Raw genomic sequence first — 16,959 nt, forward strand, 5'->3', positions numbered from 1 at the left:
CCAAGTTTACGTTTCCATAGAGACCGCGCACAAATATCAACAACTTCTGCAAACAGCTGCTGCGCCGCTTTTGAAATACGCGCCATCATTGCCTCTCTGCCCGCCGTAGTGCGCTCAAAAGATTCTGCGCGGACGGCAAAGATTCTACGTGACGTCACGTAGAATCTTTGCCGTCCGTGCGACATCGAACGCCATTTCGGGCCCGGACGGCATAGAATCTTTGCCGTCCGGGAGACATCGAACGCGGGGATAGTGTCGCATGATGTAGCGTTGTGTCAAATGTCATGAAACAGGGCCCTGCCGCCTTGGCCCTGCCTCGTGCCTAGTGCCTGGTGTGGTCACTTTCAACAGTCGCCAAAAGTCCCACTCCCATGTCCCAATTCAGTCATTAGTTAATTCCTGTAATACAGACCTTGTTCTTAGTTCTATAAAGAACTTGATGTATGCTGGTTTCTTTTATTACCTGCCTTTGTGAGTGTCAAGTGATATGTACTACATCAAGGTAGGTATTAACGTTAGGAATATTTTCTACTGACAATTTAATGCATTTTCACATTTTTCCTCAGGTCTTATGCTAGTTGAACATGGGATCCGTTACTGAATGTGTCAGATGGAGTGATTACAGCTCATCTGTGTCGACGAGCTTCTTCCAGTTCTGGCAAGATGTGAGTCACTTTTGACATTCATGCAGGCATCAACTAATGTTTACCTTCATTTCTTTCCATTTCCCTGATGGTATAATCAGTGGCTGGACAAAAAAAAAACATGCAATTTGGTTTCATTTTATCTAACAACTGCCAACCAATGCTCTCCAGCAGATCATATAATCATTTGATATGACAACTAACTAAAGCAGCCTTTGTAACGGTGATTCCAACTCTATCGGTCCTAGCTCTGCCGTTCTAGTGACCTGTTCCGTCCCATTAGGGCCTGTTTACTGACGTCACGGTGGCGGTGCCGGGCGGCGCGCCGGTGTCCGCCCACCGGGCCGTGCTGGCGGCCCGCTCGGCCGAGCTGCGCACGCTGCTGGCGCACCCCGCAGCCGGCCAGCAGCCGCTGCTGCTGCTGCGCGGCGTGTCTGCTGACCAGCTGCGGCTGCTGCTGCAGCTGCTCTACACCGGGCGCGTGCAGGCCGATCAGCACCAGCTGCACGGTAAGGGGCAGGAATCTTTTTCTCGGGCATGGTGTTCCAAAACCTCTCCTTTGCGATTTGCTGTGTGGTAAATCACTTTGCAAGATGGACATATGGGTAAATTTGAGGTTTTCACACGTCACTGTCATTTGGCTTTCGCCGCTCTCCTTTCATTATGTTCGGTAAAAAAGCTTCGCTCTCTTTGCGCCGACAGATTTGCTGGAGTTGTGTCGAGAGCTCGGCGTGCAGGGACTGAACTCTGACTCCCTCTGTTCTCTCGGAGCCGAGCGCGGTGTGCCTCACATGGACATGGAATCCGACTTGGGCCAGACGCCAGTTGCAGCACAGCCCTCACCGGCAGCAGTTGGGTCTGTAACAGCGCCGAAAGTGGTCCAAACACCTAACACAGAGGAGCAGCCGGCGACTGCAGCGACCCTAAGGATAGCCCTGGACGCAGCAGAGGGACTCACTGTGGAGGCATCTCGTGCAGAGCCGACGAAAGCGGAGCCGGCGGAAGCGGAAGCGGCGAAAGCGGAGCCGGCGGAAGCGGAGCCAGCGGAAGCGGAACCAGCGAAAGGCAGTCGGTTTGGGCTCCCTGCCGGCGATTCCGCGTGCTGGCTGCCGTCTGACCGGCCGCGCTCACGTGACGACTACTCTCCCGTGTCGCCCTCTGCCCCCGCCGTGTCCCGGTCCTGCACTCCGGTCACAGACAGAGCTGACTCTGAGGCAGAGGAGGCTACCGAGCGGCCACTGCTGAGGTCGACCAGTGCCACATCTGGGGAGAACGGCCACGAACCGGGCGTCGGACCGCACTGGGAACGCAAGGTAGGTACGTAAAGGGCTGTTGTGTGTTCGGATAAATCGGATCTCTCTTTACAGTGTCCCATTCCCTCATCGTTTTTCATCCTAGCTCTTCGCTCATGCTGGCTCCTTGCTTGTCATCTTGCTCATTGCTCATTTTGGCTTATCACTTTTCACGCCGGCTCATCTGTCCACATATTCACCCCTCGTTTTCTTTTCACAGCCGCCGGACGTCACTGGCTCGGAGGCGGCGTATCGGCATGTCTCCTCGCTGCTGGAGGCACTGGACCGTCGCCAGCTGTTGCAGCTGCGCGCGCAGGCCGACCAAATCATGCACCCGGACTTCACCTCGTGGCTGCCGGACGAGGTGAGTGACCTATCTGTAAGAATCTTGGGTGACCTGTAAGGATGGTGGCGGGGGGAGGGGAAGGGGATCGTCCGAGCTGAGACTAGGCGGTGGGCTAATGCGATGTGTCGTGTCAGCCAATATGCGATATATTGGACTTGGTTTATTGTAAAAAGTATACGTATCAGGGCGCTGCGCATAGTCTGTATTGCCGCTGACAAATGTGATGCCACTTCTTTCTCTTCTTCGCTTTTTTGTTAATTTCTCAATGTACTAAAACTGTCTGTTTTCAGCATTCCAAACTCCAAATTGTGATATTTTTGGAGGAAATCATGCTGTGCCTACGATATTCATTGTCCATATCCATATTACCAGCCGTCGCCGGTTATTTCATGATAAGTGCTCTGCGTTCTCGCACTCTACCCCTGCTCCCCGTGCTCTCCCCATCAGCTTCTGGTGAACATCCTCTCCCGTCTCTCTCCGCGGGACCTACTGGTGGCCGCGGGCACCTGCCGCCGCTGGCAGGCGCTCTCTGAGGATGACGGCCTCTGGAGGCGGTGTCTGCGGCTCACCGGAGCGGCTCTGCCCGCCACCGGGCCAGGCCAGCCGGCCTCGCTGTCCCGACTGTACTGTATCCGCCACCTGGCCTGGACCGAGCTGCCGCTGCCCGCACCCAAGGTGGGCAGGGGTTCAGCTACAGGTGGCCTAGTAATCATGTCATATGCATGTATTTAAAACATCAAGATGATTGCACTGCGACGAGCAGCTTGACTGTTTTGTACCGATATCATGCTGATGACGGTTGAATAATCGAAATGCGTTCATGATATATTTGTTCCGTGTTTTTGCAAACTAAAGCGTTGAATAAACTGCGCTAGCCATCTAAACAACCAGTCGCGGTACTCCTGTGCTCCCCCTGGCCTCACTTTGTGTCGCTCCCGAGTCCCGATCCGTCCTCGGCGACTGAGGGACCACAAGTCGGTGTGTTTCATTGGGTTCACCTTTGTGTATGTTGGTCTACCCTCAGCGGCTGAAGGGCCACGAGTCTGTGTGTTTCATTAGGTTCACGTGTGTTCCTGTTGGTCTACCCTCAGCGCCTGAAGCCGCCACGAGTCTGTGTAGTGTGTATTTAATTGGGTTCACCTCTGTGTTTGTCTTGATCTGTCCTCGGCGACTGAAGGGCCACGAGTCTGTGTGTTTCATTGGGTTCACGTGTGTTTCTATTGGTCTATTCTCAGCGCCTGAAGGGCCACGAGTCTGTGATCCGGTGTATGGCTGTGGACGGCGATCGAATCGTCACCGGCTCCAGCGACAAAACCGTCGGAGTACGTATTTACGCAGATATAGAAAAAGTCTGAAACTGCGTGTAAGGGTGAAAATTTCGTTCCCGCCGTGACGGCAAAACTGTCCCAGACATCTAATCCTCCCTCAAGCTGCCGTCCCGGCAGAGTTATTGTTCTGTCCTCTCCAGACACTAAAGGCCGCCCCACACTGGACCTCGCATGCGGGTTGCGAGTTTTTGGGTTTTCGCAGGTTTTCGGGTTTCTTCAAAATCAAATAATAAAATCTAAGGTGAGTGACCCACACTACCATGTAACAAGCGAGTCTGCATGTTTTTAGCTTGCGAGCCACCTTACATCGCATTCCAAAAGCTCAGTTTTAGTCAACTTTCGATTTTCCTCGCTGCGAGGTCTGCGAGTTCTGCGAGGCTTGCGGGTTTTTCGTTGGAGTCGAATTTTGGTTCGTTGCGCTGGTATTGCGACTGCATGTATAATTTTCTGAAGGTGCACCGGCTTCACTGTATTCATGAAGTTATCATAAGGGAACGGTCTAATCACTTTATGAATTAGTATTATGCCCGCAAACTCAAAACCCGCAAACTCGCAACCCGCATGCGAGGTCCAGTGTGGGGCGGCCTTAACCCTCCCTCCCCGTCTGCAAGATATTCTGGTCTCCATACTCCAGCCACTAACCTCCTCCCCCCGCCGTCAGATCTGGTCAGCCTCCCTCGGCCGACTCGAGTGCCGTCTGCGCACGGAGAGCGAAATCACCTGTGTCCAGGTGGAGGGCGACACGGTGGTCACCGCCGGCCGAGACTGCACCATCGGTGTGTGGAGCGTGGCGCACGGCTGGCGACGCCACCGACTGTACGGCCACGCCGGCATCGTCTGGAGCGTGGCGCTGCGGGGCGGAAGGTGGGCGGATGGAGTGACGTGATTGGGGGGAGCGGTAGATGTGTTTGGAAAGCTGGAGCGAATTTAACCTGCGGCTATCAAACTTCGTTTGAGTTTCGAATCGTAAATGTGACTAGAAGATTTGTAGCTAGAAAAAGGCGTGTTGTATGACTGTTCGGAACTTAGAGGCTTGCTTGAGAGCGGCTCTCTGACCTTGAAGCGGCTATTACCCCTAAGGTTGACGGAGATGCACTGAGTCTCTGGTTTGTCCCTCTGACACGGCTCTCTCTCTCTCTCTCTCTCTCTCTCTCTCTCTCTCTCTCTCTCTCTCTCTCTCTCTCTCTCTCTCTCTCTCTCTCTCCCTCTCTCCCTACAGAGCGGCGAGCGGCTCGGACGACAAGACGGTCCGTTTCTGGGACGTGGAGGCCGGACGCCAGGAGGCATTAATACGTGGCCACGAGACGGTCGTGCGGGCCGTCTGCTTCGACGGCCAGTGGGTAGTCTCTGGGGATGATGCCGGGCGTGTACAGCTTTGGAACGCCGGCCGAGGAATAGTCGAAACTGTGTGGCAGGCGCGCAGCCGATACGTCATGGTCCTGCAGGTATGAGAATGATCGCAGTGGATACGTTAATTTACTACAGGTAGGGGATTTGCGTAGGAGATAAGTTATTAGCTATGGTAAGGAGGGGGGGGGGGGGTGTACTGTGTAGGGGATACGTTATGGTCCTTTGGGTAGAGGAATTTGTATAGGAGATACGTTATTGTACTACAAGGTAGGGGAATAAGTATAGGAGGTATGTTATGGTCCTGCAGGTAGGGAATACTCAGTGTAGCAGCGACTCTATGGGCTAACATTTATTGCGAGTAGGCTGCTCGTTGGGACTGGAGCGGTGTCGTGGCAGAGAGGTGAGCTGAATCTGATAGAGCTGAGGGTGTGTTTAATCATACGGGTCTGACAGTGCCGATTAGTCGGTTGGCTTGACGATATTAAATTCAAAGATGGAGCATTTCTTTTTTATAATTATTGTTGACGTTTCTCGCAAAAAAAGACTACTCACAATTCAAATGCAGTACATAGCCGTCTTTCACGTGAACTAGTCTTCATGCTGTACTATTGGTCTCAAGATAAGGGCCCAGGCGACCTGTAGTTTTGAGGCGGCGAATACCCCCACCCCCATCCAATCCCAACCCCACTCGAGTGGTGGCGAGGGTACGGATATTCATCGCATCCGACAGCAGGTCGCCTGGGCCGTATCTTTAAACCAATAGTGCCACAACCGGGCTCACCAACCCTTCGTGGCTACACCCAGGATCTTCGTCACTTCGTACCTTCTCCCACCACATTCTCACCCCGCTCTCTCTCTCTCGCGCAGCACGCGCACGGTGTGGTGGTGAGCGGCCACGGCGACGGCTCCATCAACGTCTGGGACGTGGCCACGCGCCGACTGCGTCACGAGCTGCGCGCGCACGCCGGCTGGGTGACCGACCTGGCCGTCTCCGACCAGGGTCTGCTGCTCTCCGGGTGTAAGGACGGCACTGCCATCCTCTGGAGGCTGGCCAGCGGCGCAGTACTGCACAAGTAGGTCGGCTTGGGGGATATTGGGACAGGGGGCCATACTTCGGCCGGCTTGGGGAGAGTGATTAGTGATTGGGGATCAGGGGTGGGCGTTTGTTAAAGTTTTTACTGATAAAGCTGTCATAGGATGTCTCGTCAGCGTGTTTTATATTATTCAGCGTGCGTCAAGTCTTCGATAAAAGTGGCTAGGTTTATGCGCGATGGTCGATAGGTACTAGTAAACTTTAATTACCAACCAAATAACCTACCGAATGTGAATTTCCGACCTAGGTTTCTAAGTTACCCGGGGAGTTATGACGGTACCATATTTCCCCTGATATGACGTCACCACACACGTCGACCTGCGGTGTGTGACGTCATGCCTCGCTGACGCACCCGCCGTGCCCTGCCGCAGGCTGTCGGGCGTTCACGGGCACCGACAGCGGGTGACGGCCGTCCGCCTCCTGCGAGGCCTGGCAGTGACCGGCTCACGCGATGGCTGGGTCAAACTCTGGAACATGGGTACCGGCGCGCTGGTCCGTAACCTGGTCACTCCGGAGGTCAGCGGGGGTCCGGTCAAACATGTGTGGGTTGGTCCCGATCGACTGGTCTGCGGCGTGCAGAATAACGCCTCCGACCGGCCGCAAGTACTGGTCATGGAGATGGCGATGCGCACGGCAGATGGCGCCTTGGTCTGTGGTATAGAGGACATCGTAGTCGGTGCAACGGGCGGTAATGGCGGGAAGAATGAATAGGTGGTTTATATTTGCAGTAGATGCAGGGGCGTAGCCAGGGGGCAAAGGGTCCATGCCCCCCTCCTAGAGCCCAAAAGGGCCCCATCGCGCCAGGCCAGGGGCCCCTATTGGAATAGGGCCCCTGGCTGACACAGTGTGCCCTTGGCGACGCAAAGGCCCCTGCCTCAGATCCTTTGACGCAGCTGCGTAGCCATTATCTGGCCAAGGGAGCCACAATTTTAGAGCCCTGGGGCCCTATTGAGACCAGGGGACCCGGGTTGATGGGATGGGTCCAACGGTGTGTACACAAACTCAATGTATAAATAATATGCATATTTTATGGTAGAACATCTGAAGGGGCCTCTGTTAGTCTAAAGGAACCGCTATTGCATGAGGGGTCCTTTTTGGACCCAGAGGGCCTTACGTCGGTCTGAGGGGCCCCGATCGGCCTGAGGGGCCCAGCTTTGTTCGTCCGAGGGGGCCTCGATCAACTGGAGGGACTTTATCCCCACCTGAGGAGGTCCTCTATCGACATGAGGGGCCTCTGCCAGTCTTAGGGGTCTTCTCCCGACCTGGAAGAGCCCTCTGTTCACCTGAGGGGTCCTCTGTTGATCTGTTGGTTTCCGAGTGTTGGTCTGATCCAATGTCATTTGAGGGATCTCAGATAGGATCCACTGTCGATCTGAGGGGCCCCTATCGGTTGGAGGAGGCCCTCAAATAACCCGAACGAGCCCTTAGTTTGTCTGGAGGGACCTCCGTCGGGTCCTCCTGCAAGTGCAAGGGGTCTTTTGTCGGTCTGAGTGGCCCTTAGACGGCTTACATGACCCTCAGACGGCTTACATGACCCTCAGACGGCTTACGAGGCTCTCATGGGCTGTAGGGGCCTTTGACGGTCTGAAGAACCCTCATCCGGCCTACGGGGGTCCTCAGACCGCCTTCAGAACCGGCTGAGCGACTCTATGAAGCTATTCCTTGGCCTATCTAGCAGGGGCCCATTGATAGCTTGCCCCCTCAGTTCTATCATTTTTTTTCATTTTTAAAATAGACATTTTTCAATTTATTTGGCCCCCCCTCTAAAAAATAGTGGATGAAATCCGATGACTTTTTGTATCTTGAGGGGGTTTCCGGTTTACCTTGGGCCCTGCAATTTTGCCCCCCCCCCCCCCTTGGACGATATCCTGGCTACGCCCCTGAGAAGATAATGAACAACACTACGTCGCAAATATTTTTGAGTTTTTAAAAAATGTGGAAGAAGTGACTGTCAACTGTCAAGGCATTTTGGTACAAACAATGCCCCAATTTTTAGCAGGCATAGGGGGGATAGGGGCGGGGATAGCATTTAGTGTATCATGGCTCGCGCGTATTTGGTGGGCAATGGCCAACTAAGAATGCCGCGAAATGCAATGAAGTGAGCTTGAATCAGTCTAGAGGCTGCGATAGTGTAGATCTTATATGTATTATGCATATGGGGTAGGTATGAAAAGTTTACAAAACTGAATGAATCGCCTAGTCAAATATGCTGTTACTTCTTTACACATGCGAAGACAAACTTATTGACCTACTGCGTTTATTCTAGAAGCTGTGATTCTAGGCTAGTCGCGAATTCGAGGCTATAACTTGTTAAATTGTCATCGCGCCAGTCCTGCATAATTTTGCGGGAGATCTGGGTGTTACGTCCGTATGGCGCACATGCATGTTGTGTTTGGACGCTGTATGTGCGCTTAGGGCTGCTTACTGCTACCTTTACTGTGATAGTGTACCATGTAGGCCATGAGTATGTTTGATATATCGGCGGCACTCAGTGTTGGTAGAAAAAGGTGTTGACTTTCTAAAAGGTGTTCCGTTCAAAACTGGATCTTAGGGGAGTTTCCCCATCGTTCTTTTAGTACAAGTTCTGTCCTTAAATGCATTGCTGCCTTCTTACTCAAGTTTTGACAGATATGTAAATGTGTCCCCATTTGTCATAGTCAACGTTTATGTAATAGGTTACGTTTATGTAACCTTTTGCCTACCTTATAACGTATACAGGTTGCCTGCCTGTAACCTTATAAGGTTAGTGTAAACGAATTTATGTGAAGTGTACCAACTGCCCAGTGGTGTATGTTTTATTGTATGCGTATGGCTGTCACTGGATATCTCCGAGCATAGCTGCGGAATAATGGATAAATCCTTGAAGGCCTTGTGTGTCAAATATATTTCGAATGTCACGTTTATCGCCCGTTTTATTACTCTGCCTCCCGACGCGGTCCACCGTGGCGTTAACTCGGTGGCGCCAACCCTCCCCTAGCGGCAGGAACGTAACGCAGTGCACATACAAAACCCAGGTGAATTCCAAGGAACCCCTCACTCCTCCATCAAGAAACCACACAGCATCATTCGGTGTCAGGCTTCATACTTCTGTCACCCGGCATTGACCAGAGCCCAAAATTCAACCATATAAATGTATTCATGCAAGGTCCACTAGTAAGAAATTGCACTCGCGCACCGTCCTCCAGCTCTGGAATGCGACGAGACAGCGGAATGAGGGCGCGGGTCCGGACCCGGTGGACTCGCGGGTCCGCCAGCGACTGACGAGCGTTCGGCGGCGAGCGTGAGCAGGACAGGGTTAGGGAGCGGCACAGACAGACAAACAGACGGGCGGGGATAGCTGCAGAGGCGCTGGAAGGAGCTGCCGCGGGGAGCTCACGGCCGGCTGAGTCGGGGACTAGAGGCCGACGTCGCTCCGTCGCACGTACCTCACGTCAACACGTGTCACGTGCGATCACGTGCCGCGCGTCAACAGCCAGCGCCAGCGCCGGTAAGCGTTTCCGTAGCCCAGGGGCGCACCACACGTCCCCTGGGTGCGTTAGTTCTTTAGTCAGATTCCTAGTTGGCCGGCTGGTCCGTCTTTAGGACGCCACGTCCACCTCCGGCGGGGAGCCGGCCAGCGCCAGCGGCGGCTGGCTGGGGGACTGAGCCGGTCCCTGGGCGGCGGCGGAGGACGGGGCAGGCGCGGCGGCGGCCGGCAGCGCACGCTCCGCCTCCAGAGTGGCCTGGCGCACCGCCTCTCGGTACGGACCGCGCCGCTTCCGGTTCACACGGCTCTGCCGGGAACGGAAATACGTCAGTTCCGGTCGGTGGGCAGGTGATAACAGAGTCAACAGAACAGAAATAAACGTGAAAACATATTTTGGCAGTTGTCATAAAGCGTCTGATAGTTCAAATTGAATTTAGTCCGTCACTACTGATGATGTTTACTTTGCATGACTCTTCCCAAGCGAAACAATACACTGACGAAATTTTAAAGACTTCCCTTGAGTCGATTCATTAAATAAAAAGTATAAGATACTTTAAACCTGCCTTAAGTCGACAAGACAAAACGCAAAATTATGTTGGAAGCTTTCGGGATTGTGCCATTATCAGCAACGGATACAAATGTCCCACAATGTCGTCAAAATAAAATACGTTTGAAGCCAGAAAAATAGCAATAATCTCATCATGACTTACGAGTCACAGTGTTTATTTTCTTGTGGAGACTGTATGAAGTTTATTTTGTTTTTGTTTGTGAAGTTTCTTCGTGATTGTGTGGAGATTGGGTGGGAGTTTACCCGTCCCTCAGCTGCAAAACCAGTCACAGAGGAGGGGGTACATTTCCTCACCTCAAACGTGTCTAGGAAGGGCAGCAGCTGACTGCAGGGCATCAGTGACGAGGTGGTCGATCCGTACCACGACACGTACGCCTCTTGGAACGCCGGACCGCCGTCGTTTATACACATCACCTGCCGGGCACGGACGAGGGTCAGAGGGAAAACGGCTTTAGGGGTTCGGTGGGGGCTCAGTGTGGAGGCAGTAGAGTGATCAAAAACCATGGAGGGGAGGCGAGCGAATACTCATCGATGGTGGGGTTAGGCTCGGTCACTCTCGCCGCGAACCAACGCGAATGGTGGTTCGTTATGGGCTCGTTGAAATTGATTTTGGTTTCAATGCCAACCGAGCCACGGCATGGGGGATTCACTTTATCTCTCATCAAACATCAATCACTTCTGGAACGGAATGATCAACAAGCATGTTTCTCACCATGAATACGAAAAACATCAACAATGAATTCGGTCTGGACTATGCCTCCATTCCCATTCTCTTCATCTACCTCCGCTCCCATATCCCCTCTCTCTCCTCTTCCTCCCTTCTCCAAATTAACCGCTCTCCTTTCTCATCGTCTCCCCCTTCACCCCTCTCTGCCTCACTCCATATCTCTCACCTTTCCCGGCCACCAGGGGAAGCCGTGCACCTTTCCCCAAATGACGTCATTGAGACTGAGCCGCCGTCCGTCGGGCAGCTGACAGGACGAGACGGACGTGTCGGCCGGCGGCGAGCGAGTCTCGGGGAACGGCGGCACCCCGCTGCCTCCACCAGCGGACGGCGCCGAGGTGGACGGGTCGGAGGTGGCGTCGGCGGCGTACTCGCTGGCGCGGATCCTCCGCAGGGAGATGGACAGTTTCTGCGAGAGACAGCGCTCCTTCATCTGAACCTGTCGGTGGTGCGGGGCGGTGAGGACAGAGCGAGGGAGGAGGGGAGAGCGAGCAGAGTGAGTGGAACAGGTGGTGAACATTGGTCAAACAGTGACTTACGGTTTGAGCTTAAACAACCTTACCGGCACAATAACCGCTTGCAATTCACGAAAATTTGCAACTCATCCTATATCAGCCGAAGCATTTTACATATATGCGAACTGAACACGGCATTTGCGAACAACAAGCACACAGATCTGAGCTTGAGAACACAAATGTTTGTGACGCCATAATGCCGCACATCAGCTGAAAATACGTGCAAAACAAGCGACCGCATGGTGCCACTGTGTGAGGAGCTAAAAGCGTATGTTACATAATTATAGCATAGAACCGTTACATAATTACATAATAGAACCAGTCCCAGTGGCGTAGTATGTCGCGCAATATCATGTAGGTAAGGCAGATAGCGATGCATGCGTGCATGTAGATTTGAGTGCGATAAGAGGATGACGCCGAAGCCCCCGGGTCGAGATATCTTGTGAAACTTCACATTTTCCGTGCTTTGTTTGTTTGTTTGTTTTGTTGGGTTAGGCCCTTTCGGTCGACAAGACCATTGCAGAGCCGGAAGGATGATAGGAATTAGGGGGAGACATTGGTCTGGGCAGGCACCCTAGAGAGTCGCCGGGGCTGAGCCCGTCCAAATGGACAGGCCGATCAGCCCCCCAAGCACTCTCTGCACCCGGCTACGGGGTGCAGCTCCCTCGGGAGCAGCGGTGCCGCTCCAAGGGAGCAGCCCGCATGAGATAAAGTTGCCTGTCCAGCCCGGAGGGGGGTTGTGGCGTGGAGGAGAAGGATTTCAGTATCCTGAGGATAGAAGCACGGATAGGTTTTTCCGTGCTACGACAGCTGCATACAAGGTCTAAACCGGTGTGTCTGCATTGATAGTTTTGTGTCATGAGTGTTTTCTGTTGGTAAAAGAACCGTAGTCGGCAGTGTGTAGTATACAATAATAATTGTCAAGAGCCGTCATAAATATGCCAGGGAGAGCTTTGGCTTGATGCAGAGTAATGCAAGAGGTCTGAGGGATACGTCAAAACAAAATCCATAGGTTGTAAAAAAAAAAACTAGAAATGAAAAAGGAAAACAGGATAAAAGTTATGAATGTTTTAGTTAAGTTCGTGAGAAGTGATGTATACCGATACATCGCCTTAGTTCCATGCGACAAAGTCATGCACTAAATTTAAAATACAGCGTGCAATCAGACCATAACCGTCCTTCATGCATGTCATACTAATACCGGCATCCCCGTTAATAAGCAGTACGGTGTTAACTACAGGCTCACTCTTAGTACACAACCCACGGAGAAGAGGTAACATCTATCACTAACAACCCCCTGCTTCCCGCTCCACCCCGCTATTAGTAGAACTCGGCAGGCGAATAAAATAAAATCGAGCCCACTGACACCGGCTGGAGGGCGCACCTCGGTCGACAGTGCGCCGGACGCCTCCTCGCGGTCGCCGCGCTCGCGCCGCCGCCGCTTGTGCTTCAGTTTGTGCTTGTGCCGTTTCTTGCGCAGCGAGCCGGGAGCTGGGGCCGGGCCGGCGGCGGCGGCCGGGGCGGTGGCTGCGGCGGGGGCGGGCGCGGGCGCAGGGCCCGGGTGCGCCGGAGAGAGGCTGGGGTGCACCGGAGAGAGGCTGGGGTGTGCCGGGGAGAGGCTGGGGTGCGCCGGAGAGAGGCCTAGCGCAGCGCTGGCCACTCGGTAGTACGCCGGGGACATCTGTGGGTAGCTGGGCGAGAGACGCGTGTAGGCCGGAGACGCCCGCGGTGAGCCCCAAGGGTGGTAGGCGGGTGAGGCGCGCGGCGAGCCCACCAGCTTCCGCTGCACGTCCTTGCGAGCCTTCTTCAGCGCCCGTTTGGCCGCCTTGGCGCTGGCCGTGGGCGCCGAGGGATGCAGACTCGTCGCAGTCACCCCGGTACTTGTCGAGACGGCCGGCCGCTCGGTCTCCTGCTCACCGGCCTGCAGTTTATACTTGGCCGGAATTTTCAGCACTGTCCCGGCACCCTCGCGACCCCCAAATGAGATTTTCAACACTGGTGTTAAGCTAGTGCCCTCCTCCTGTTCACTAGATGCCGTTCGGTTCCCGTCATCCAGCACTGATTCGTCCCAGAGATCCTCCATCGATCCGACAGCCAACCGCTTCTTTCGAAGGCCCGTCCGTCTCGCCACGTCTCCGTCCGCAGCGGCCGCCGCTCCGGCGGTCGCCGCAGCCGCCTTCGGGGGCGGGACGATCGCCCCTCCGCTGATCTTGATCTTCTGCAGCTTGGGTTTGGAAGACGTCGGGTCGCACTTTTTTACGTTGTTGCCGACGATTTTGATCGGACTGACGGTGAGTTTGGTGAGGGTCGGCGTTGTCGGCGGTGTGGGGGAAGACGATGCCGAGGACGAGAGAGACGTAGTGGTCGAGGACGACGAGCCGCTGCAGCTGCCCATGCCGCCCACGTCTCCCGTGTCGCCGTCACCGGCGCACGAGGAGCTTCTCCTAAGCTGGTGCGCGCTCAGACGGACGATCGGGATCCGGGGCACCTTCAGCGGCGGTGGCGGCGGCAGCCGCTCCGACGGCGGGGGAGGCAGCGCCGGCGCCGGCGGCTGCACCAGCGGCCTCGGCTCCGCAACCGGCGCCGGCGGGAGCGGCTGAGCCGTCCCCGCGGCCACCGGCGCCGCCGCAGGGTCCACGTTCTCGTCACCATCTTTCCGGCGTCGCCCGGCCGGCTGCACGCTCTGCAAGCTCTCCGTGCACATGCTCTTACAGTTGGAACAGAGCACCTGTCGCGGTCGCAGTCGGACCGTGCTGCGGCCGCCCTTGTGGTGGTGGTGGCGGCGCTTGGCGGCTGGCTGCGGCGCCGGAGCACCCCCGCCGGCGTCTTTGCGCGCCGCCGACAGGTCGTAGCTGGTCTGGAAGTAGGTCATCCTGGTACTGATGGTGTGGTAGGGGTCGTTGGGGTCGGGCGAGCGCGCGTCGGTGCCGGGCTGAACGGCGTCGAACCACGCCGGCGGCCTCACCCCACTCGGCACTCCGCTGAAACACACAGACAGGCGGTTACCAGTTTAGGTAAGGGGCAATACTTATGCTGGTTAAGGGGAACAAAACAATGGGGTAAAAGGCGACTAGGAGAGGCCATAGAACCTTGAGCAATGTACCTACTCTTTGTTTGGAATATTATTGTAAAGTACCTACAACAAAGAATGCAATACCAAGATGCCTGAGGCAGAAATTATCACTTTACCAGCAACTTACTAAAATTTTAATTACAATGGAAACAGCATTAAGTAGCACTGATGGGGTAACAAGTTTCCTGTATTGCTCCAATTTAACATTTTGGGAAATCCTAAAGTTTTCAGTTAGATAAATAACTTTCCATTTTCACTGAAGAACATTCAGCTCTGGAATATAGGTCAGTAGGTAGCTGAATGATGGAACTCTCACCAGTAACCCTGTCACTCATTCAGATAGACAGGCCCAGCTGCAGCTTTGGCCATCAGGTCAACAGGAATGGTGTCATAAGGGAATCCATGAAAGGCTGAGTGCCGCATTGCTGTTAAACATGAAAGGCACCTGTATATCAGTAAGGGAAAACATGAATAACTTGGTAGCAACTAGCAATGCCAACAGCTGTTCAGCACCAGACACTGCTCCACAATTCCTTGGTAACACAGGCAAAAAGGTGAAGGAAAAATAGCACTGACATGGTCCAATAATTCTTGATTGGATTATTAATATCCTGCATGGGTTATGAAAATACCCATTTAAAAGATATATGTCTCTTTGTCTTTAAATTTGTGAGTGACATATGCTAAAACTACCAAATTATACCAGAGAGACAAAAATACATAACTTAAAGTTTGGCAAATATAGGCAGAGGCTTGTCACATCCATTTCCATTTTCCAGAGCCTATAGAAAATAAACTGCATTCACCTACCTGTCACACAAAAATACATTTGCACTCAGTTCCAGTGGCATACTGACATTGAGATGAAAGCATCCTGTTATGTTCCATGTTGATGTGGGTGAGGTTTGTATAAATCATCAATCAGCAGCTCAACTCCCAAGCAGAACTTCACAGTAGTACTGTACAGATTTCAAAAATAAGCATCTGGTTTACCATAAAATTACATTAATGATTAAATCTTCCAGCAGCAAATCTCGAGGTAACGTAGTTACCTACCTACCAGACTGACACAGGATGTGGCGTACTCTATACTTGATTGAGACAAGCATAAGAGTGAAATGGGTGCAGTATGCATAGTAGTTAGGTACCCAACCAACAAGAAAAAATATGTAAAGCTGGTCTTGCTTGTGAACCATAACCACACCTCAGCATGCTACGAGAAATCATGATCAGACACAAGTAGAAAAAACTTACCTCCTGTTGACTTCCATGAGAACTCCTTGAAACTTCTTTGGTCCATGGTTGTAGGATACCAGGATGAAGCCTTCGCCGTCATGTAAAATATCTACATATATGCTGTTTGATCCCTTGCTTTCAACGTTTTTGGACTCGCATTTTTTAGCCATACTCCATCTACATAACAAATGTCACATGAGCGAAATATTCATGAATATGTTGCACAGCTTTCTAGCATAAATGTTCCATATCCTGTGCGCTTGAAATAGGCGAAAATTAAACAATAATCGCGCTCGAAACCCTACCATAGGAAAACGCGCACAAGAACGCGCAAACTTCCCTAAAAAGTTTTCAAGGCTGGGCGAAATGAGCAAAGTTGCAATCGAGGCAGCACAAAATTTGCAGCCCTGACGTCATCAAAAGATGAAGGATTCCTTCATTTACCTTCATGATGAAACACGGTTTATGATTGTTTTGCTCGTAGAATCAAAGACGTTTTACTGGTTCAGATGTCACCTGTTTGTTTGTCCGCTTACCTTAGCTTATGCACGATATACTGCACTACACAGCCTCGCCCGTATTGGTGTTTTGCCAGGTTCGCGAACGTATCGGGGGGGGGGGGGGTCCGTTGAACCCCTCGAAACGACATGGATCCTTGCCGTTTCGCTCCTGATCGAGCTAGCTTCGCGGAAAGAAACGAGCGTCAGTTGCCCATGACGAGAGGAAGCTGAGCGCCCCACTGGGGTCTGTGTATCACACGCCCTACTGGGGGGAGGGGGGCTATGCATAGCCCCCTCCTAACTCCGAAACTACTGGGCCGATCGTAAAAATTCAAACGACATCTGATAGCCCCGGAAAAACTGTCGAGCAAAACCTAATTTCATTCACCTCGAGGTCACCAATGACGTCACAGGTCAGGTCAAAGTAAAAATTATCGATATTTGGCTTGTTCACATTTTGAGCTCTGGCTGCCGTCTTAGGTACAAGTCAGATCAGGCTGATTTTCGGCTTACGTTCGTGAACAGATGCTTTAGATACCCTGAGGGTACTAATTTTGTACTTTGATTTTCAGGTCAGGGTCAGGTCATCATAGGTCACGGAAATCTTATGTCATAAGTTGGTTACGTGACACATGTTTTATGGTCCATTTAGGCCATATATTTCGAATTCGGTGTCGCCTGTGTCATTTGAGGCCATTTTCATCTAAATATAGCTGAGGTCAGGTCACTTTCAGGTCAAAAAAGGTCAAATTTCAAAGCTGAAATTTTTCAACAAAAACATGTCTATCGGATGCAGTTTGAGCTCAGGAACACGATGGTGCTAT

At 52.9% G+C, this 16,959-nt stretch overlaps 2 protein-coding genes across 3 annotated transcripts; one reads left to right on the forward strand and one right to left on the reverse strand.

Moving 5' to 3' along the window:
• Nucleotides 1-305: 305 nt before the first annotated feature.
• On the forward strand, nt 306-8,951 carry LOC122364846 (F-box/WD repeat-containing protein 7-like). The gene is made up of 10 exons (XM_043335618.1): nt 306-665; nt 928-1,153; nt 1,347-1,957; nt 2,157-2,300; nt 2,730-2,957; nt 3,518-3,604; nt 4,272-4,474; nt 4,830-5,055; nt 5,828-6,033; nt 6,425-8,951. The coding sequence occupies exons 1-10, from the start codon at nt 585-587 to the stop codon at nt 6,762-6,764; spliced, it is 2,352 nt and encodes a 783-aa protein (XP_043191553.1). The 5' UTR covers nt 306-584; the 3' UTR covers nt 6,765-8,951.
• Nucleotides 8,952-9,170: 219 nt separating this feature from the next.
• On the reverse strand, nt 9,171-15,977 carry LOC122364844 (PWWP domain-containing protein 2B-like). Of its 2 annotated transcripts, none has more exons than XM_043335617.1 (5): nt 15,654-15,977; nt 12,711-14,307; nt 10,981-11,250; nt 10,382-10,501; nt 9,171-9,826 (listed from the first exon to the last, which is right to left on the reverse strand). In XM_043335617.1, exons 1-5 carry the CDS (start codon nt 15,803-15,805, stop codon nt 9,632-9,634), a joined length of 2,334 nt encoding a protein of 777 aa, XP_043191552.1. In that variant the 5' UTR covers nt 15,806-15,977; the 3' UTR covers nt 9,171-9,631. The 2 variants fall into 2 exon arrangements, with proteins under 2 accessions (XP_043191552.1, XP_043191551.1); XM_043335616.1 differs by having other exon boundaries at nt 12,693-14,307; nt 15,654-15,976.
• Nucleotides 15,978-16,959: the final 982 nt, after the last annotated feature.

The sequence above is a fragment of the Amphibalanus amphitrite genome, unplaced genomic scaffold (assembly GCF_019059575.1).
Source record: "Amphibalanus amphitrite isolate SeventyFive unplaced genomic scaffold, NRLGWU_Aamphi_draft 000702F_arrow, whole genome shotgun sequence".
In the NCBI taxonomy this organism is placed as follows: domain Eukaryota; kingdom Metazoa; phylum Arthropoda; class Thecostraca; order Balanomorpha; family Balanidae; genus Amphibalanus; species Amphibalanus amphitrite.